Source organism: Papio anubis, chromosome 5 (genome assembly GCF_008728515.1).
Source record: "Papio anubis isolate 15944 chromosome 5, Panubis1.0, whole genome shotgun sequence".
Classification (NCBI taxonomy): domain Eukaryota; kingdom Metazoa; phylum Chordata; class Mammalia; order Primates; family Cercopithecidae; genus Papio; species Papio anubis.
Genome location: NC_044980.1, coordinates 472,096 through 493,909, shown reverse-complemented (window position 1 = coordinate 493,909; position 21,814 = coordinate 472,096). Strand labels below are relative to the sequence as shown.

The 21,814-nt window shown below is 57.2% G+C and overlaps 1 protein-coding gene and 1 long non-coding RNA gene across 6 annotated transcripts in view; one reads left to right on the top strand and one right to left on the bottom strand.

The window, feature by feature from the left end:
* SLC12A7 (solute carrier family 12 member 7) overlaps window positions 1–6,165 on the bottom strand; it is a 57,553-nt gene extending 51,388 nt beyond the window's left edge. Inside the window, exon 1 of one of the 5 annotated variants that reach the window (XM_009208085.4) lies at window positions 5,976–6,165. In XM_009208085.4, coding sequence (XP_009206349.3) covers window positions 5,976–6,099 — 124 coding nt within the window. In that variant the 5' untranslated portion in view covers window positions 6,100–6,165. Of the gene's footprint in view, window positions 1–872; window positions 3,142–4,850; window positions 5,406–5,975 lie in introns of those variants that run through there. The other 4 variants (XM_017959412.3, XM_009208084.4, XM_017959410.3 and 1 more) reach the window with 4 other exon arrangements.
* Window positions 454–1,273, top strand: LOC110743412. The gene is made up of 2 exons (XR_002522392.2): window positions 454–694; window positions 801–1,273. It is a non-coding gene; the product is annotated as an uncharacterized LOC110743412 (long non-coding RNA).
* Window positions 6,166–21,814: the final 15,649 nt, after the last annotated feature.

The following is a 21,814-nucleotide window of genomic DNA, read 5'->3' as shown; positions in this document are numbered from 1 at the left end:
GCCGTCACAAAATGACTCTGGGAGCCGCCCCCAGAAACACTCAGCTGATGGAGCTGGTTGAAATCAAAAGCACCCAGCCAGGAACTGTGGTTAATACTTAACATCAAACATCAAACTTTGCCCTCCAGACCTCGGTCTAAGGCACAGCTTAGAAAATTCATATTCCGGCCAGATATGGTGGCTCACTCCTGTAATCCCAGTGCTCTGGGAGGCCAAAATGTGCAAACTACTAGAGGCCAGGAGTTCAAGACCAGCTTGGCCAACATGGCAAACCCCATCTCCACTGAAAATATAAAACTTAGCCAGGCGTGCTACTGCACGCCTGTGGTCCCAGCTACTCGGAAGGCTGAGGTACGAGAACTGCTTGAACCTGGGAGGCGGAGATTGCAGTGAGCTGAGCTTGTGCCACTGCACTCCAGCCTGGGTGACAGAGCAAGACTCTATCTCAAAAAAGAAAAAAAAAAAAAAAGAAAATTCATACTCCAACAGAGATGTAACAGGAGAGCCCTCCGGGCAGCTGGCCGGCCCCACAGAGGCAATCGATCACTGGTGTGTCAGCTCCACTCGTGCCCTTCATGGCTGGGATGTCCCCCTGAGCTGACCTCCACTCCCAGTGCTGTGCCCAGCAGTGCCACGTCAGGGTCTGTCTGCAGTGCCCGAGGACGGCAGCCCTGGGACAGCTCGCTGGTCCAAGGTATGGAAGGAAAACAGGATCTCAGGACCAAACCCACTAAGTCTCAGGCAAGAGTCACGCTGGGAAACGGGTCACGCAACCTGCCTTCTGTTTTCTTCCTGTGTAGGAAGCTACACGCCTCCCTCACATTTTGGGGCCCACAGGATCCTTACGCTAAAGCAGTTGCAACAAAACTCACCCTGACCGTGGAAACGACAGCTCATCCTCACGGTGCGGGACCAAGGACAGAACCAGGAGTTCCTGCTCTGCTCGCCAGAGGCAAACGCACACCTGAGCACTTCACGCACCCCGTGGTGACTGTGTCGTAGGTAAATGTGCAGATTCACTGAGTGTGAGGCGTGAGGGGTTCTTCCTCTTCCCCCACGTGTGACACACAGGTTCAGTGAACGCTGATCAAATGCTGCCTGCCTCTTATCTGCCCTCCCTCTTCTTTTTCTTTCTTCCCCTAATACGCACGCTTTACCCTCTGAATATTCAAGTTCCCAGCCTTCTTTGAGAAGAAAAGCCCGGACCACAGAAGTTTCCCGTGGTTCTGTGCTACGCACATCCTTAACCTTGGCAAATAAACCTCTCAAGTGATTGAGGCCCACCGAGGTCGCTTTCTGTGATTTACAAAGGCCACCCATCCCCCATGCAGGAGCCTGGGCCATCCCGGAATCCCTGGGTCAGGTCCAAGGAGCTCTGCAGGACGTGGCCCCACGTCCAAAGGGCAGAGGCCCTGACAGAGGTGACTTCACTCCTGCCAGGCATGAGGGGAGGACAGCCCCCAACTCACCCTCAGGGTCCCTCAGGTGCCTCTGCCTGACTCCAGCCCGCCTGGCAAGGCCTCTGACATTCACTGATCCCCAGCAAGCCTGGGGCTTCAGCCCCGACCAGCCCCCTGCACCAGGCCTGAGCACCTGGCCCTCCTCTTGGCACCGCCCTCCCAACGGCCATCCAGACCACAGGAGAGGCACTAAGAAAGTCACCCACTCTCAGGAGGGGATCTGGTGTCCAACACGAGACAGAAAACCACTGTGGAATCCGTTGGCCTCGCCCACTCCGAGAGGCCTGGGGAGCTTTGCAAGACAGGAAACCAAGTCCACGAGGCAAAGGTCTCCTCACATGATCAGAGGCCCTGGAGCAGGTTCAGACCTGAACACAAGGCCACACCAAGAGGGGGAGCTGCTGGCCACTCACTGACGGGCCTAGCCCAGGGGAAAGGAACGGATATCCAGAGGGACACCCAATGCCATGTGACCCTCTGCTGCGGAGGAAGCCCCAGTCCCTGTCTACCTGCCACGGTACGCACACACACACATACACGCACACACGCGTGCACGCACACACGCACGCACACACACACGCGCACACGCGAGCATGCCCACAGCACACAGCTGTGCAAGAGCACAGTGCACTCATGTGTGCACACGTGTGTACATGCATGTGCACATATACATGGTGCAAGCACATGACTCACACATGGATACACCTGCACACTCACAAGGCACACAGGTGCCTGCACACATGCGCCCAGCCAGCTGATCGAAGGCACCACGCTTTACCGCATGCCTGCTAAGGAGGGCCTCTTGCCTGGAGACAGCCTGGGAGTATACTAGGCGCAGGAAGAAGCGCAGGCCCCAGCCTAGATGCCCAGCAGCCACCACCTTCCTGTGTATCTTTTGTTTCCTTTGGTTTCAAAAAGGGAAGCTGATACACAAAATGCATGTCTCGTAGCCTCCCTGCCTGCCCACCACATATCCATGACCATCCATACCCACAAGGTGGTGCCCAGCTGCTGCAGGGGTTCCCAGGCACAGCCACAGGGTCAACAGCCTGCCTGTCACCTCCTGCTCCGACTGCCTCCCGTGTCTGTGTCAGGAGCGCCCTCCTGAAATCTGGGGACAACAAGAGCTGTCCGTCCCTACTCAGAAGGACGGAACCCGGACGCTCTGTGCATGGTCCCCCTATGTAATGCATGATCCCCCAAGTCCCTGCATCCCCAAAGGGGACCCCAGATCAGTGCAGCCGGCGTGCACCGTCTTGCCGTTCCCAAGGCCAGTGCAGAGCATGGCACCCAGCACCCAACAGGCAAGGATGGCCCAGGACGGCCTTCTGAGTAGGAACGGGAAGTGGCAGCTCTTGTTATCCTAAGATTTAAGATTTCAGGAGGGCACTCCCAACACAGACACGGGAGGTAGTTGGAGCAGGAGGGACAGGCAGGCCGCTGACTGTGCGACCGGGCCTCTGTCAGCGGCCGAGACCGCCCCTGGACAACCAACACGAGCTCAGCCACAGTGGAAAATCTCAGAAACGGAACCCAAAGAGGGAAATGGCACCCGAGCCAGGAAGAAGCTCCCGGCAAACCCGGGAGAGCCCCAGCTGAGGGCGGGAGACTTGGGGGTGCCAGGCAGGACCCACCCTCTCCCAGCCCAGGGAGCCCCGGACATGTGGACGTCCCCCCTAGAGAGTGGGTGGTCCGGGCCTGCGGGGCCTCGCCGGAGGTTCTGCACACTGCACCTTCCAGACAGGCCAGGGCACCGGCCAGCCCTCCCTCCCCACCCCTCCCACGGTCTCCTGGGTCCCGACACCCCTGGACACATCCCTATAACCTGGGAAGGAGCGAGTCTACCCTGATGTAGTCATGGAGGAAGAGTGGGCTCCCCCAAGTCAGTTATAAAACCCAACCCACCCTGAAGTCAGAGGAGACGCAGCCGGCCCCCAGCAGTGTCCCCCCATCTCCTACTGAAGACGTAGCCGGCCCCCAGCAGTGTCCCCCCAATTCCTACTCAAGACACAGCTGGCCCCCAGCAGTGTCCTCCCACCTCCTACTCGAAAAATCACCCCACTGAGAAACTGAGGGCTAACACGTCCCATCACTTCAAGACGAGGCATTTCATATAAAAATAAAACCAGGAATAAAAGCTCTGTCCGAAGAAGTGCTGAGGGCACAGTGCCCATCCTGGGAACAGGACGCCTCCCGCAGAGGCTCCGCCAGAGGCAGCAGGGAAGCTGCAGGGGTCGGGGACAGGAGGCCCCTGGAGCCAGGCTGGGCAGACACGGCCTTGCTGGGTTCTGGGTCAAGCCAGGCAGCCTGGGCAGTAGCATTTACCCCTCCTCCCCCAGAACCCCCAACCCGGGCTCAGGACGCCGAGTCCCCTGCTCAAGCTGGGGTGGCTCAGGACGCCCTCTCCACGCCCACCCAGCAGTGCCCAGGAGCAACCCACCAGGCCCCCCAAACTTGCTTCACCGTCACCCAGGCGCCAGCCCAGAAGTACCTCTATGGTACCTCCATGGACCATTCGAGGGAACGGCAATGGAGTCAGGAAGAGCTTGGGTGCCGGTAACTCCCGTGGCTGGACAGGTTTGGACCAGGTCTGTGACCTTGTGGTGTGGACCCCATGCAGCAGGCCTTTGGGAGCGGCTCCGGCTGCTGCAGGACCCCTGCCCCCGACCACCACCACCGCCACCAAAAAGCAAAGCCTGTGCCTCCTTCCCCAGGCTCTGTGCCCATCACGGGACTCCTCGCCACACCTCTGTGGGCTGAAGATCAGGATGTGATCAAGTGGATTCCGAAGGGCAGCTGCATGCCCGTTACAGCCTGGCAGTGGCTGGGCACCGGGCCCTTTCTGTGGAAGAGGAAGCATGGCCAGCACAAAAGCCCCAGGTGCAAGTTCTCTGCCAGTTCGGAGAAATCTCCCAAGTTCAGCTCACACCACAGGCCACCTTCAAGTGTGTCCAGAAGCCCACACCTGGCCCGTTCCCTCCTGTTTCCGATTTCATGAAGGGCCAGGGAGCTTCCTGACACGCCTGTAGCAGGACCTGAGTAGCAGGACCTGAGTGCGCCGGCAGGGCCACTGCCTCCCGGGCAGACAGAGGCCCAGGGTACCGCTCAACAGCCTTCAGAGTAGAAGAGACAAGAAAACGAACAAGCACAAAATTCCCTCTGGCTTAAAAGCAAACGACACTTAGAGTCTAGAGACAAAAGTGAACCTGATCAGCCTTGAGAAAGGGCCGGCCAGGCGGGAAGACTCCTTCTGAGTGCGTTTCGGGGGCGTTGCTATAAAGCTCACACAGAAAGACCAGGCCAGAGCCCACCCTCCTTGGTGCTTCCTGACTCAGCCCTGATGACTGGAGAGAAGGGGCTTGGACTCATGGACCCTGCTTAGCACTTCACCTGGTGTTGAGCCTGGCATCCAGCCTGACCAATTCCAAGATCGGGGCTGGCCTCCGTGCAGAGGAAGCTGAGACCACTCTTCACCCGCCTCGGTGGGTGCCTTCACGGTGGGTCCCCACTCGTGTCCCTGGGTTCCTAAACTGCCTGGAGGGGATGTCTGGCCTTTCCTGCCCGGGATGGTGGGTTAGGAAGGATCTGGGGTCTGCCGCCGGACTTGTCCCTGGATAGACCTCACCTTCCTTCCTTCCACTGCCAGGGAACAGGGAGGCTGCCACCCACTGCATGAGACCCGGGCACATGCGGGCACGGCCAGCACGCGGGGTGGCGGCTGGACTGAGTCCCGTCACCTTCTCAGAGACTCTGGAGGGAAGGGCCTAACAGCCTCCGCTTTCTAGATGGGGCTGAGATCCCAGGAGTAACTGGGATTTGGAGCCAGGATGGAGGGAACAGGGCTGGGGGATTTTCTCCCCAGTCCCATCCCCAACCCCCAGAGAAAGTGAAAGTGCTAGAAACCTCCAGATTCCCGGAACCGGGAGGACGCGGCCTGAGCAAGGCCCCGGCGGCCGCCCACTCCCCAGCCAGGGCGCAGTCCTTCCTGTTCCGCCGCTGGGGGGTGGGCGGCTCCTCCAGGGTCAGGCGGGGGCAGGACGGGCCGGCCCGGGCTAGTGGGACCGGACGGCGGCGGCGCAGGGGAAGGGAGAGCGCGGGGGACGCAGGACGCCCCGGCTCCCGAACCGCCCGGGTCTCCACCGCCACCCCTGTCCCACCAGGGACCACCCAGGGGCCCGGGCTCCCTCCCGAGCCGCGCTCCGGCCCCTCCCCGTTTCCATAGCTACCAGCAGCGGCGTCCACACCTCCGCCCCCGGTCCCACCCGAGCCGATGGTACCCGGAGCCTGGGCACAGCCCCTCGCCCGCCAGCCCTGCCACTAACGTGGGGTGGGGGCCCTCGTGGGGGGCCGAGAAGATCAGGCGGTGGGGGCGCGGGAAGGGGCGCCTCCTGTACCCCGGCCCCACCGCCGCGGCCACAGCCCCCACCGCGCCGCCCACCTCCCCTCCCGGATGCAGGGCCCAGACCCGCGCTCGGGGCGCTCGGCCTTTGTCCGGCCAGGTGCGGCCGCGCTCACCCGGGCTGGGGCGCTCGGGCTCGGGGCCCTCGGGGGTGCCCGGCGCCTCCGTCCGCTCGGCCGCCTCGTCCCCGCCGCCGTCGGCGCGCGCCTCCACGGGCACCACGGTGAAGTTGGTGGGCATGGCTGCCTGCAGCCCACAGTCCCTGCCCCGGCCCGGCCCGCGCTGCGCCGCTCCCGCCGACGCCACGGGACTTGGGCGCAGGGGCGGGGTCCGACCGACCAGCCCCGACCGCCCCGCCCCGCCCGAGCCACGTGACCTCACCTGCTGGCCCCGCGGCCCCAAGAAAAGTTGGCCCGCGGCGGAGCTGGGCCAGGCGACTTCCCGCAGGGACCCCCAACCCAGGCTGCGTCCGCCCGACCGCCCCGACCCAGGACGCTGGGCCTTCGCTGCCTGCGCCCCGGACCCTCGCAGAGCCAGTGAATCCCCTCTCCTTCTCCTGCACCCCCTCCTGCTCCAGCCCCCTGCCCCGCCTGCTGGAAACCCCGTCCCCCTGCCGCCCTCCTGCTTGCCCCCCTCCTTGCCCCCCCCCCGCTGGTCCCCTTCTTCGATCTCCTACCCCCACCCCGACCCCTCCGCTGCTCTTGCTCCAGCCCCCTACCCCTCCTGCACGCCCTCCTGCGGGAACCCCCCCCACCACTCCTGCACCCCCTCCTGCTGGGCCCCTCCTGCTGGCCCCCCGGCACCCCCTCCTGCTTGCCCCCCATTCCTGCTCCAGCCCCCTGCCCCCCCTGCCATCCTCCAGCACCCACCTCCCACACAGTCCTCCCACCCACTCCAGGCTGTCAACACCCGCTCAGACCCTGGGCCCCTAGCCTGGCTCATGGCTAGCCCAGCCTGGCTGCGAAGGCATCGCCTGTGGAAGGAGTCTTGGATAGTCTGGGGATGGGGTCCTCTGGACCTTGGTCCAGCTCCAGGTTAGGGACCTAACCCAGTAGAGGGAGTGCCCCCCTCCATGACAGATACCACCCACGAAGACCCCAGTCTCCTCCACACCTACCCCAGGAGTGCCCTGCGGCCCCTGCCCTGGAACCCTCCCTTCCCTCCTTGGGAAATGTTCCAGAAGCTCACAGGGTGGTGCAGGGAAGGTGGAGTTCTAGAACCTGCCAGGCGTACACCAAGATACCACCGGCCAGCACCTGGCACATTTCTCAACAAATGACTCATGAAAAACGGAACAATCAGATGTCCGTCAATGGAGAACTGGGCTAAAATGCTATGGCACACAGGTGCAATGAATCAGCCTTTATTCGTAATCACCCACAACTGCTGTACAACAACAAAGCAGAAACACAGGTGGTGTGGGCAAACATGGCCACAGCCTCTTGTCACATGGAAAATGGGCATGGCCTGGCCATGTTTTAGCAGCATGCCTGTCTAATCCTAAAAGGCAGCTGGATGAGAGTGATGGCCTCCAGGCTGTGGGATCACGGGGCTCTGTGGGATCAAGGAATGCAAGCCCAACCTCTCCAGCCATTTCCAGTAAAGCCAGTCATGCCCTGGGATGGCCCAGGGTTCTACCCTTTGCCCCATGGGCTCTTCTGGGCAGAAGCTGGAGGCCTGGGCCCCTCCTGGAATGTCCCCCATCCAGCACCAGCCCTCTGCAGAGGTGAAGGTACCTCTGGCCTGGGTGTCTGGAGCTGTGCCTGGTCCACACTCTCACCCCACCTCCCACCAAAGGGAGCTCAGGGCTGTGGGTGGTGCTAGGTCAGCTGTCTCCCTGGGTCAGTGGGACGGAAGGTGGGAAACCACCTCCCCAGAAGATAAAATGGTTCCCAGGCATCCTCACGAAGAGGGTTGGCCCCAGGTATCCTCACGAGGAGGGCTGGCTTTGCTGAAAAGATCCAGGGGGTGGGAACAGAAGTGCTCAATGGGGTCAATTATAGGGTTCACACTTAGGGTGCTGGGTAAACCCTCTCTTCAGTCACCCCAACAGGGGCTTCTGCACATTCAACCCTGGTTGCCACTCAGCGCTATTCCTGAAGGTTAGACAGAGCTCAGCGTGGGCACAAGGCCTCCCCAAGTGATGCCAGCAGGAGCAACAGATGTGCAGGGCTCCCGTCGCACGTCCAAGTTCTGTTGCACACCCCTGGACTGTGGGGACGGCTGCCCACCACACACTGGCTGTGGACCTTCAGAGGGGCTGGTTTGGAGGGTCTATGGCCAGGGCCAGCGCCCGGACTCAGGACTCATCAGCTTCATTTTACAGAGGAGGAAACCGAGGCCCAGGAGTTTAGGGTCCTGCAGCAGCTCTGAGGGTGGTCTTCTCAGTAATTACAAAATCTTGACTAGGACCAAGGGCCATGGCTGAAGCTCCCTCTTGTTTAAATCTTAGATCTTACTTATGGGAGGCCTGGGGTAGGGGGTGAGGTCTGCCTTTTGCATTCTAATTAGGTGAGTCATTACAGAGATCAGCACCCTGTAAGCACCCGCGGGTCAAGACAGAGAACCTTGCCAGAGCCCAGAAGCCGCTGCAGGCCCCTCCCATCCCGTCAATAGCCCATCCCTAGGGGCCTGGTGGCTCCTTCCTTCGCTCTGTGGGTTTCCACGCCCATGTATGTCCTCCCACACTGCAGCCTTGGGTTAAATGTGCATTGTGTGACTTTCAGTGCTCTCTTCCTACCTACCTCCAACCCTCTGTCCTTTTCTGTACATGGCACCTGTTGTAGGAACCGGCCCTTGGACATGTGGAGGTGCCCGAGACCTGGGTTGGAGTTGCATCTTTTGGTGCAGGCCTCTGTGTCTCCTGAAAGTGGGCATCTGGAGGCAGGGGACTGCTGGGATCTGGGTCCAGTCCCCTGGCAAGGCCAGGGGCTTGCTCTCAGGGGGAGCCACGCGCTGTCTGGTGGTAGCCCCTCCGTCAGCAGTCGTTGGTGCTTGATGTCTGAAATGACAGATTCATGGAACAAAACAGTGATTTTCCAGTGCCCGGTGGCTTCGTCAGGAATTCACTGGAGGGAGAGGCTCATCCTGTTCGTCTGGCCGTCCGGATAACGGTGCCCATAGGAAAGGCAGGGCGAGGGTGTCTCTCCCTCACTTGTTGGTTTTCACAATGGTGAATTGGTTCCTGATGATCTCCCAAGTGTATTTATACATCGCTGATGAAACACGTTGGTGGGTCTCAGTCGATCACCATTAGTGCCCTTTCCAAGCATTGGTGTCCAGCTTTGCCCAGCGGAGCCTCTTCAAAGGCAATCTCACGTCCTTATGATGTGAGCCTGGTCGTCTGAGATGGCCTCTTGGCCGTGTGCAGGACATAGCCAGGGGAACCCTAGGATTTAGTGCAGAAGGTGGCCAATGGTGGTTACATTCTGTTTGTAGATTCTCGGAATAGTCCCTGCTGCCTGCCACCCTGGCATGGAGTTTCTAATTGATTAGGATGGACGCTCAATGCCAGCTTCCAAGTCAGGAGGCTGCTTGTGCCCATGGCTTGGAATCAGGGCTGTGGCCTGGGAGGGCTCTCACCAGGTGCAGGCTGCCTCCAGGTGTCTGTGTGCCTCTGCACACGGAGCTTCTCCCCAGGTCCACGGGTCCCCCCAGTCCACTTCTGCTTTCCTGTTAGGGTGGGGGGCTCATCTCCTGATGTGCCATCTGCATCCTTTTGGGCTGGGAACCTGCTGTTGGGTACCAGGCAGGACGCACCTCCAGGGCTGAAGGATGCAGGTGGGGTCAGTGGGCAGAGCGTCCGTGGAGAGCTCCGTGTCCAGGGAAGGGGACACCTGGGGGGAGGCTGGCCCTGGAGGCCCCACACTCCTTCTCACCAGAAAGCCACCCACCTTCTGCCTGGCAGGGCTGGGCACCCACCCAGGTGCTTGCCTGTTGGCCTGGCACCCATGGTGAGTAGGGGGAGAGAGGGAGTAGGGCAGAGTAGAAGAGAGGGGAGAAAGGAGAAGCAGGAGAAGGGTGAATGGGAAGTGGGCAGGGGAGAGGGAAGGGAGGCCCCAGTTACCCAAGGCTAAAGTGATTTTTAAAAAACAAAACTTTTTTTTTTTTAAGTGTGTTGAGCCTCTCCTGGCAGAGTGGGGTGCGTGGACACCCGTGGAAGAAGCAGAGGCTCCAGCCGCCTGTGGGACCTGCACTCTCCCTGCCCAGGAGTCCCACCAGGGCTGAGAATTCTGCCCATGGCCAGGGTGGCCCTAAAGCCCCACATCCGCCACCACCTGTGGGGGCTTGAAGGGAGCTGTGGTAGATAGCGAAGATAGAAGACCCCAGCCACAGCCCCAGGCCCACGGCTGCATCTCCCCTGAAGATGCAGCCCTGTCCCAAGGGTTCTGCAAACAATGCCTGGTTCTTCCCAGGCAGGCACCACAAGCTGCCTCCACCCTCTGCACCCCCGGCTTGCTCAGGGTGGGGCCCTGGGCCTGGTGGATGGTGGGCCTGGCTCAGCTGGTGCTGGGGAGCCCGTCTGCACAGTGGCCGGGTACATGGGGCCTGAGTCCTGAGCCTCCCGGCTCCTATGCCTGCTGGGCAGGGGCACATCCCGTGGAGCTGAATCTGGGAACAGACGGGGCCTGCCCCCGGAACAGAGCTCCTCTGAGACCATCTGTGTCTGAGACTGTAAGTGACGCCAACAGAAGGTCAAGCTTGAGCGACAAAGCTCTCAGTCCTGTAATTCACGGACACCGAGTCTTCACTCAAGTTCCCTCTGGAAGATTCCGTGGACAAGGCTGACACACTCTGCCCCTCACTCAGGAGGCTCCAGGATTTTTAGACCACGTGTGCAGCTTTCCTTCTCTCAAAGTGTTACTCACATAATGTTACTCAGAATCTCACTCGGATGCCTGTGAGCTGCGGACACAGGGAAGGTTCGCATCTCCTCTGAAGTCCAAGCTGCCCAGAAGCCCACCCACCCCCTGCCAGCTCTCGTTCCTGCTCCACAGGTGACTTCTTTCCAGTAAACCGTGGGCAAATGTTTGCTGTCAGCTCAGGGGGAGAGGCCGTGCCAGGGTCCCGATGGGCTCAGAACCTCCCAACCTGGCAGCCACACAGCCCTTGGGAAAGGGAAGCAGAGCCCAGGACACGTGTGGCCAATCCTCTCTCAGACGTCATAAAGAACTGGGTATGGAGGACGAGGCCAGCCCTCGTCAATGACACCCCCAACCCCGGCAACAGCATGAGATCAGGGATCTGCTGGCTCTGTCTCAGAGCCGCAGAGGGTCCTGCTCAAACCCCAGAGCCACAGGGATGGGCCAGGAGGCTGGTGGGGGGCGTGCTGTGAGGGACTGCTGAGCAGGCTGGGGTGAGCTGGGCCTGGTCTGCAGGGGTGGGGGCACAGCCTTCACTGGGGAGGCACCAGGGAAGGGGTTCCTGCCAGCCCGAGATGGAGCAACGGAGCAACTAGTGAAACCAAGTCTGCAAAATTATCACCGTTGGTGGAAGTGATCCGACCTGACTCCCATCTTGGTTCTAACTACTCCAAGCTGTCCTTATTCCTTCCTGGGCGTAGGCTGAACTAACTTTGGGAGGAACTTAGTTTACAGTTAAAATAAACCTCCTTCTTGCCCGAGGACTTGACTGCCTTTGTAGGATTAACAAATTAGCCGCAAGATTAAAGAAATTGTGGTTTGGGAGTCATGTAGCTGGAGGCTACAAGATTCTGACCCTCCCTAAACTGCTCCTAAAATCAATGCTTGAGATGTTTTGCAGACCCTTGTTGCACTAGATGGATCAGCTGGCACCACCCAGATTAATAGACTGGCTCATCTGATCTTGTGACCCCACCAGGAACTGAGTCAGCGCAGAAGGACAGCTTCAGTTCCCTGTGAGTTCATCTCTGACCTGACCAATCAGCACTCCTGGCTCACTGGCTTCCCCACGCACTAAGCTGTCCTTAAAAACGGATCTCAGCCGGGCGCAAGTGGCTCACGCCTATAATCCCAGCACCGTGGGAGGCCGAAGCGGGTGGATCACGAGGTCAGGAGATCGAGACCATCCTGGCTAACACGGTGAAACCCCATCTCTACTAAAAATACAAAAAGCCGGGCGTAGTGATGGGCTCCTGTAGTCCCAGCTACTCGGGAGGCTGAGGTAGGAGAATGGCATGAACCCGGGAGGTGGAGCTTGCAGTGAGCCGAGATCACGCCACTGCACTACAGCCTGGGAGACAGAGTGAGAGTTCGTCTCAAAAATAAACAACAACAACAACAACCTGATCCTGAATGCGCGGGGAGACTGATTTCAGTGATAATAAAACTCCAGTCTCCGCACAGCCGGCTCTGCGTGAATCACTCTTTCTCCACTGTAATTCCCCTGTCTTGATCAATCAGCTCTGTCTGGGCAGCAGGCAAGGCGAACCCACTGGGTGGTTACATGACGGGGAGTCCATGGGCCTCAGCCCCTTGAAGAGAGAGATAGGAAAACCCCACGCGGGGAAGCGTTTCAATGCGGTCTGAGAATGTCGTGGGCAGGCCTGGCAGCCATGCAGACCCGGCAGAAGAGTCTTCCCGACAGCAGCGCCAGGGATTCACCAAAAACAGGCGTGACCCAGACCCACACCCTCGCCAGACACAGATGAGCTGTTGGCCAAATGCGAAGGCCGACGAAGCCGTCCTTGGGCGTGAAAGGTCTTGCATGAAAGGTCTCTCTAGACTGGGAGATGCCTCCTGCCAGGAAATTCGAATGAGTCCAGGAGGAAGGAGAAAACCTGGACCTGACACAGGCCGCAGAGGGCCTGGCCTCAGCCACTTCTAATGGAGCTGATGAAAAATCAGGGAGTGTGGGGGACCCAGACAGCGGCAAACAACTGTGCTCATAACATCAAATGCGCCGGCCCCGCAGCCTCGCAGGTACCAAGGCTGGTTCTAGTGGCTTCTTCCAGGGCTGTGGGAGGTGTGCGGGTATCTCACTGAGCTTTTGGACGAGAGGGCCAAGACCAACTAACATGGAGGAGCACGTGCAGACGCCACCTCGCCCAGGGACGCTTGCCATCGGCAGTGTGCTGGGGACACCACGGGGTGCTGGCCAGATGCCCACAGCCGCTGCACCTCCCTGCACAATGCATTCCACAGGCGGGATTTGGGGGTGTCAGAATCTCACCAGCATCCGGGCAGTGTGGGGATAAAAATTCTGGCTGCCCGGCACAGCCCCTGCCCCTGCACTTGGCACCTCAAGGGGCTTGGATTCTCAACACCAGCTCAGATAACTGGTAAACATGTTTATTAGTTTTAACTTTGCTTTTTCCTTTTTCTAAAAAAACCATTTAATTGTAGTAAAATAATATGTAAAATTGCCATTTTCACCATCTTTAAGTGTCTGACGGAAGAAACATTCCCACAGCTGTGCGTCCACCTTCACCGACGGTCTCCAGAGCCCTCCCAAACTGAAGGCCTCTCCCCAGCCTGGCACCCGCCATTCTGTGTTTGGTCCCTACAGATCTGGGAACTCCAGGGACTTCCCAGGAGGGGATCAGACAGGGCCCCGCGGCACGACGTCCACACAGCTCCTGCGTGCTGTAACCCGTGCCAGCATCTCCTTCCTTTTCTCGGCTGTCAAGTGTCCACTGCGTGGATGGGCCGTGTTTTGTTCACCCACTCATGCACGGATGGGCGCGAGGGTTGCTATTCCCCGTCTGTAGAGTGCTGGCTAACAACTTCAAAGGTATGTATCTAAGTAGAAATGAAAATGTGTAAAATGTGTGAAGCACCCCACGTGCGCACGCACGAGCCCTCTGGGAGGAACTGGGGGCGTCGCCGTGGCTGCCTGGGGGCGCGGGGGCCTGACCTTCTGCCGACGCTCCTCTGTCCTGTTACCTGGGGTGGCTACACCAGCATCATCTGGCCAAAAATACCTCCTAATCGTTCTGGCTGAGCCGCTGCCACTGCCCAAGATAAGCAGGGCACGTTCTGGCTCCCGGCAGTGATTTCTGTCCTATTTTTACACTTGGTTCGGATAAGGTCTCGGGCGGCCTGTGCCCAAGGTCACTCTGTGAGGCCCCAGGGAGGCAGTGGCTTGCCCTGGGTTCACCTTCCCTCTGGGGAAGTGGGTTCCGGGAGCCGCACAGAGAAGCATACTGCGTGTGCAGAGCAGGACTGGTCGAAGGGACCCCGGTTCCGAGGAGGGGAGGGGTCCACTCCTGGGTCCTCGAACCCTTGGGTCCCAGCACCTGCAAGCACAGCCCTGCCGGGTAACACCACCAGCTCCTGGAGGCGCATGAGAGCCCACATCTGGGGTTCCTGGCAAAAGAACCCCCAGATAAATGCGTTAAGCTGTCCAGCCTCCCCCCGCCAAAGGCCCCAGATAAATGAATAAAGCTGCCCAGCCTGGCCCCCGGCCCACGGAGGCGCAGCCGCTCAGCAAGGCAGCGAGGCCGGCCAGAGACTGTCGCACAGGAGTGGACGTTCCCCGCCAAGGGGCCAGGGGCCACGGTCAGCTTCTCTGAGCGTCCTGGTCTTGGAGGACACACGTCGTGTGTGTCGGCCAAGGAGCCGGACGCGGGGCCTCCATCAAACAGTGTTGCAAACTGGTGCAGCATATCCTCAAGGTTTAAGCTTCAGATTTTGCTTGGCAAACGGAATCCAAATCCACTTCTCTTTCTTGACTTTCTTCGTTTGTTTCATTAAGAGAAGAGAGAAGAGGAAACATGTTTGATTAAGTTTCTGAGATAACTCGCTTGGTCTAATTGCCTCATTGAAACCTTAAATATTTGGCTTACATCACGAGAACAGTCTGGCTAATACGCTGCTAAATTCATCGCTCTCAACGGAGAATGACTTATCTGTACAAATACTGCAAGTCATTAATTTCTATTTTCTCAGGCCGATAAGTTAAAAATACATTTAAAAAATAAGTTTTGATTGCTTTTGAAGGACAGCGACCTCCATGGACCTCGCAATGCAAAACCCACAGCTGACAGCAAGACAATCTGCCCCAACAACTAGCAACAGCTAGATCCGTCCTAAGGGACACACTTCACAGGCCAGAGATCTTCAGCATAGAGATCAGCGCCCACAAGCCAAGAGAAAAGTATTTTAAAGACCACCTAATCCCTCACTGTGCTTTCGAGGAGAAAAGGAATGCACATTTAAAAAACAAAAACCAAAAAGATTTGCAACTCCAGCGCCTGGCCATGAGGGAGTAGCTGCGTGCAGTGGTCAGAGAGAACACAGAGGACAGAAGACCGTGGGAGGGAGGGTGCTTCCGAAGTACAGAGAAACAGCTGCAGCCTCCACCTCTGTGCCAGCAAACACTACCTTCAAAAATGAAGGCAAAATCAAGACATTTCCAGACAAACGACGACTGTGAGGATTTATCCCAAGTGGAAGGAAAATGGTTCCTGGTGGAAACACTGAAATCCAGAGCTCAGAGAACACGGACTGGCGGGGCAGGTGAAGAGCCTTGCGGTGCTGGACGCATTAAACACTCAGTGTCCAGCACGGGGGAGGGAGGCCCTGGAGTCCCTGACCACAGTGGACCTGGACCGTCAAGGGCGTCTGTGCAGGGCAGACGCTGGGGCAATGACCGTGAGAACAGCAGAACACACAGCTACCAAGCGAACACAGGGAGAAAACGGAGTAATAAAAAAAGTGTTTAATCCAAAATAATCAAGAGAAAAGACACCCATGCTTGCGCTAACCGGAGAACCGAGGTGGCAGACCAGGCCTCGAATCTCACGCCCTGATGACGGCCCCACTTCAGCAAAAACCAGAGAAGTGGAGGAGAAGCAGACACTGCTCCAGGGAACAGCTAGAGATTTCGAGGTACCTCGCCCCGTCACTGGTAAAACAAATCACTGGAGATAAAGATTTGAACAACACATGAGCAAGACTGACCTAATGGTGAGCTACGTGGAAATGCACCCAACCACTGCCCAGCCTGTACTCCGCACCACGGGATTGGGAGAGGAGCTCTGACAGCTGGGAACGCAGCACAGAGCAGCCACGGAAAGATAACGGAAAATCCCCCAGGGCCTGGGAAACTGCAGCACATCGAGAAACCCACGTGCTGAAGAGTGAGCCATGATCGGAATGAGATAATGTTTTAAACTAAAGAGAGTGTGTGTGTGTGTGTGTGTGTGTGTGTGTGAATTCTTTTTAATTCTAAGACTTTCATATAGAAACATCACTTCATGGGTAAAAACAAGTAAAGTCAAACGGCACACTTTTAAAGTTTATTTTAGTATTTTCATGCTAAATAATACATAATAATGGTATTGTAGTATTTTCATAGAATCTGCAGTCATGTCAGCACGTTAGAAATTGTACTGCGGAAAATGCCCCGATCTCAGTGGTTTTGGAAAGTTTATCTAGGGCGGGAGACTCTTCTAATTTATTTATAACTTTGACTAATTGGATCCCAATTACTTTGGACAAATGATAAAATATGAAATATATCAAACATGGTTAAAATGTCTACCTGGGCCGGGCGCAGTGGCTCAGGCCTGTCATCTCAGCACTTTGGGAGGCCGAGGCGGGCGGATCACCTGAGGTCAGGAGTTTGAGATCAGCCTGGTCAACATGGCGAAACCCCACCTCTACTAAATATACAAAAATTAGCCGGATATGGTGGCACATGCCTGTAATCTCAGCTACTTGGGAGGCTGAGACAGGAGAATCACTTGAACCCAGGAGGCAGAAGTTGCAGTGAGCTGAGATCACATCACTGCACTCCAGCCTATCTGCACTCCAGCCTGTCTGCCTGCGTTGTTATATCTTCATTAATTTAATTGTTAATGTTTCCAAAAAATCACCCGTGTTATTAAGCTAATTCTTAACAATATACACATAGTATATTTACACAATATTAACCCATGAATTCACTTATTCTTTTTATTTTATTTATTATTTTTCGAAACAGAGTCTCACGCCAGGCTGGAGTGCAGTGGTGGGATCTCAGCTCACTGCAGCCTCCACCTCCCAGGTTCAAGTGATTCTCGTGTCTCAGCCTCCCAAGTTGCTGATAGCTGGGATTACAGGCACGGGCCACCAGGCCCGGCTAATTTTTTGTACTTTCAGTAGAGACAGGGTTTCACCGTGTTGGCCAGGCTGGTCTTGAACTCCTGAGCTCAGGTAATCTGCTTGCCTCAGCCTCCCAAAGTGCTGGGATTACAGACGTGAGCCACTGTGCCCAGCCCCTACCTATTCTTTTTAATGTTTAATATAATTGAGATGTTACTCACTGTTTTTGTTTTTTGGGTTTTTTTTAAACAGAATCTCACTCTGTCGCCCAGGCTGGAGTACAGTGGCCGGATCTCAGCTCACGGCAAGCTCCGCCTCCCAGGTTTACACCATTCTCCTGCCTCAGCCTCCCGAGTAGCTGGGACTACAGGCGCCCACCACCTCGCCTGGCTAGTTTTTTGTATTTTTTTAGTAGAGACAGGGTTTCACTGTGTTAGCCAGGATGGTCTCTATCTCCTGACCTTGTGATCCACCCGTCTCGGCCTCCCAAAGTGCTGGGATTACAGGCTTGAGCCACCACGCCTGGCCGAGATGTTACTCACTTTTTAAAACATTTTGAAGTGTTTAGTTTTTCTCTTCTGATTTTTGTTTTGTTTTGTTTTTTAACTTTTAAGTTTCAGGGGTACATATGCATGTTTATTACATGGGTAAATTTGTGTCATGGGGGTTTGTTGTACAGATTATTTCATCACCCAGGTATTAAACCCAGTACCCATTAGTTATCTTTCCTGATCCTCTCCCTCCTCCCACCCTCGCCTTTACGTGGGCCCCAGGGTGTGTTGTTCCCCTCTATGTGTCCATGGGTTCTCATCGTTTAGCTCCCACGTGTAAGTGAGAACATGCGGTATTTGGCTTCCTGTTGAACGAAATTATAATGAAAATACAACCTATCGAAACCGTAAGATGCAGCTGAAACTGTGCTTAAGGGAAGAGTCACCACTGCAGATCCTGCAAAAGTATAAAGGTAGTGGAGTGGGTTGAGCTGGGCTCCCCCAGAAGGATATGTTGAAGTTCTAACACGGGTACCTGTGAATGGCCCTGACTGGGTGGTAGGTCCTTGCAGATGGGATCGTATCGTGAAGATGAGGTCATCCTGGAGTAGGGTGGGCTCTCAATCCAATGACTGATGTCTTTTTTTTTGAGATGGAGTCTCACTTTGTCGCCAGGCTGGAGTGCAGTAGCACGATCTTGGCTCACTGCAACCTCCACCTCCCGGGTTCAAGTGATTCTCCTGCCTCAGCCTCCCAAGTAGCTGGGACTACAGGCGCGTGCCACCACGCCCAGCTAATTTTTGAATTTTTAGTACAGACGGGGTTTCACCATGTAGGCCACGATGGGCTCAATCTCTTGACTTCATGATCCACCAGCCTCGGCCTCCCAAAGTGCTGGGATTACAGGCATGAGCCACCATGCCTGACCGACTGATGTCCTTATATGGAGAGGTTTGAGGCCACAAAGGAGAGGCAAAGGGCAGGGGCCACAGGGACAGAGGCAGAGGCTGGGGCGATGGGGCCACAGACCCAGGGATGCCTGGAGCCACAGAAGCTGGAAGGGGCAGGAAGGACCCTCTTTCAGAGCCTACAGAGGGCATGCAGCCTTGCCCACACCTGGACTTCAGATTTCCTTTCTCCACCGCTGAGAGAGAAGGCATATCTGTGAAGCCACAGTGTGTGGTAATCACAGCAGTCTGAGGAAACTCATGGATATAAAAATACCACAAATAATTCTGTGATAATGATCTTGTAAATGGAGATAAAATAGACAAATTCTCTGGGAAACAAAATCTACCAAAATCCATACAAAAAGAAACAGAAGCTCTCAATAGTACTATGTCTCATGAAGACAATAAATCCTTGATCTAACCTTGCCCCCCCTTCTCCACATAAAACCTTCAGGGTCTGACAGACTCACTGGTAAACTCCTCCAAACACTGAAGGAAGAAATAATACCAGTTACATTGAAGTATTCCAGGGAATTTTAAAAAAGAAGTAATCTTGCACAACTCCTGTTATCAAATTAGCACTTGTCACCAAGGAAGGGAAGATAAAGCATGATGAGATGCCCACACCCCAGGAAAGTGTCCCAAGAGTGGCTCGGATTCTTCAGGGCTGCGACGTCCTGGTTTTCATCTGGGAGGTGGTGACAGGCGCGTGATCTCTGGTTATTCCAGAACCAGTGAATGTAGGATGTGTGTCATTTAGCTTCTCACGCCATGCACTGGGGCAAGTTCACTTAGGAAACAGATCTCATGCTTAAGGAAGGCTGGGAGTGGGCGTGGCTGGGAGGTGGGTGCCTGAGGAACCATACCCCCGACCCTGCACCTGTGGTCTCAACCTGGCGGGAAGTCCGCGCCAGCTCCGGTGGGATCAGGGTTGCTGAATCCCAGCTGCCAGGTAAACTCCCGCTGATCTGCAGCACAAGATCCCAATCCCAGGACTGGAGCTCTCACGGGGCAGTCAGGCCCAGCGGAAACCGGTGGCCTCGCTCCAGGAAGTGAAGCCGGACTCAGACTAACAAAAGCCAGCAGCAATGCATGGAGGCAGGACGGGACATCTCACGCCGACCCAGGGACCTTGGAGCATACCGCGGTACAGATGGAGCCTCCAACAGGGGTTTCCTTCCTCATGTGGTTCATGGAAGGTTCTAGAATTCGTCTTCTCATAGGGAGGAAAAGTGCTGCCCAGCCCCAACACACCGAGACTGCTGGGGCTCAGTAAATATTTGATAAATAACAGGCTCAGCAGGTGCGGTGGCCAGTGAGACTGGTACAGACCCGGTGGCCCATGGGCATCAGGTCTGCCCTGTGACTACCAGTCCTGACAGGCTGCAGCAGAGCACGTGTGCATGTATGTGTGTGTGTGCATGCGTGCACACCAACGGGAGTGGCCCCAAGTCTGCCTGGTCTCTACACGGCTCCCAGCCTTTTCCTAGAACGGATCACATGTTTGCATACACACGTATGTGCACACACATGCGGAAACCAGACCCACTCCCACCATCCACCCACACAAGCTGAACCCTCAGTCACGCCGCTCCCTGCCACGTGCACCATCCCCACGCACGTCAAACACGCCTTCTGCTGAGTTCTGCTTTCAGCTTTCTCTGATGGCCAAGCATACCCCGCCACCCCCTGCAAGGCTTGGGGGTACCGCTGGGATCCCAAGTATGATGGCCTCTAGAAGCCCCTCTCCTCAAACCTCAGTCACAGCTGCTGCCCAGGGCCTGCCTCGCCACGGGGACAGCCACATCTCTCCTTGACACACGAGGACACCCCTCCAAGAGGCCTCCCTCAGCCAGCGGCCACTGCTGCCGGCCCCTCTGTCCATTCCCAAAGGCTGAGCTGCTGCAGGGAGCAATGCCTCCTGGCTCCAAGTGAAAGTCAGAGGTGGCCAGGACGTTCAGGTAACACCCCCACCTCCAAGGTCCAGTCTCATAGAGCCTCAGCAGCTACCCAAGGCAAGGAGGTGGTCACAGGGCCACCAGGAGTGTCCCAGGGGACCCCAGGCCCACGAGGGCCACAGAAAGTTCCGGGCTTCCCCTGGCGTAAGGGACAGAACCAGGCGCCCTCCTGTCCTGGCCCCCTTAGCCTTCCTGTGATGTCCAGGACCAGGACCAGGGAAACCACAGCGTCCTGGGAGACAGGGTGGAGGGTGGCTCCAGGAGCCCAGCTGGGGCATCGGCCAGCCCCTGAGAGACGTGCTTGCTCAGGCATCCCGGGCAAGGCTTCCAAAGCCCTCACGCGGATGAACACGAGAACACCCGGGGAACCCACTGTTTCACAGAGAAAGTCACAGCGGTCACCCTGGTGGGATGTAATTTCTGGACATCATTAAACAGGAAGAAAAGATCCCAGCTGAGATTACGTGCAGAGGCACCTTGGAGCCAGGCTCTTGACACCGCTGACCCGAAACCTGGTGATTCAAGAGGAAAAGAACGCCCTGCTGCCGTCAGAGCTGGAAACCTTACAGCCCATTGTGTCCTGGGCGTGAAGCTGTCACCTGACTCCCAGGTGAGGAGCCTGTGGGTCAGGGGTCAGAGCTCAAGGGATGCCCTCGCCAGCTGGGGCAGCCAAAGCTACCTCTGCATTTTCCCCTGAAAGAGGAAGTTTAAACACCCAAGAAGCTTTGATATCACCTCCATGACTTTACTTCTGGATGTGGTTCAGAAAATCTGCGGAAAATCACCCAGAATTGCACCCGTTTGGTTACAGGAGTCTTAACTGTGAGGGCCCCTTTTCTACTGCTCCCATCAAGTGGCCTCCTGGGCAGCCCAGGACCCTCCAGAATCTTCCAGAAGTCACAGCACTCGCTTCAGTTGTAACCTGCAGGACCCTACTGGGCAAGGCTGGCTGGGAGGAGGCACTCTCAGGACAAGGGACCTGGGCAGGCACCTCCTGTCTCGGCTCGACGCCCAGCGAGGATGGGCGGACCCAGGGTGCACCTGCATCTGCATCTGGGCGGGGAGCAAAGACATGGCCCTCCCAGAGCTTGAACTGTGAGAGGAAGAGAGGCTGAGCGAAAGCCCGCCCCCACCCCACCCCAGGAGAGGCCACCTGGGGCCTCCCACAGCCCTGCCCGCGGCTGCGCACGCGTGTCCCCTCACCTCCTCAGCCGGGGCGGCTGCGCACGCGTGTCCCCTCACCTCCTCAGCCGGGGCGGCTGCGCACGTGTGTCCCCTCACCTCCTCAGCCGGGGCGGCTGCGCACGTGTGTCCCCTCACCTCCTCAGCCGGGGCGGCTGCGCACGTGTGTCCCCTCACCTCCTTAGCCGGGGCGGGGGCAGCAGGGAGGGAGGGCGTGCTGCATTCTTACCTGTGCCTGCCCAGAGGGAGCAGTGGGAGCTTCCAGCAGACACACCTGGACAGGTGCACGGAGCCCCTGCCAGGGAAACCCAGCACATGCAGGTGGGCGGAGGGCGGCAGGAGGGTGGCAGAAGCGGGCAGAGGAG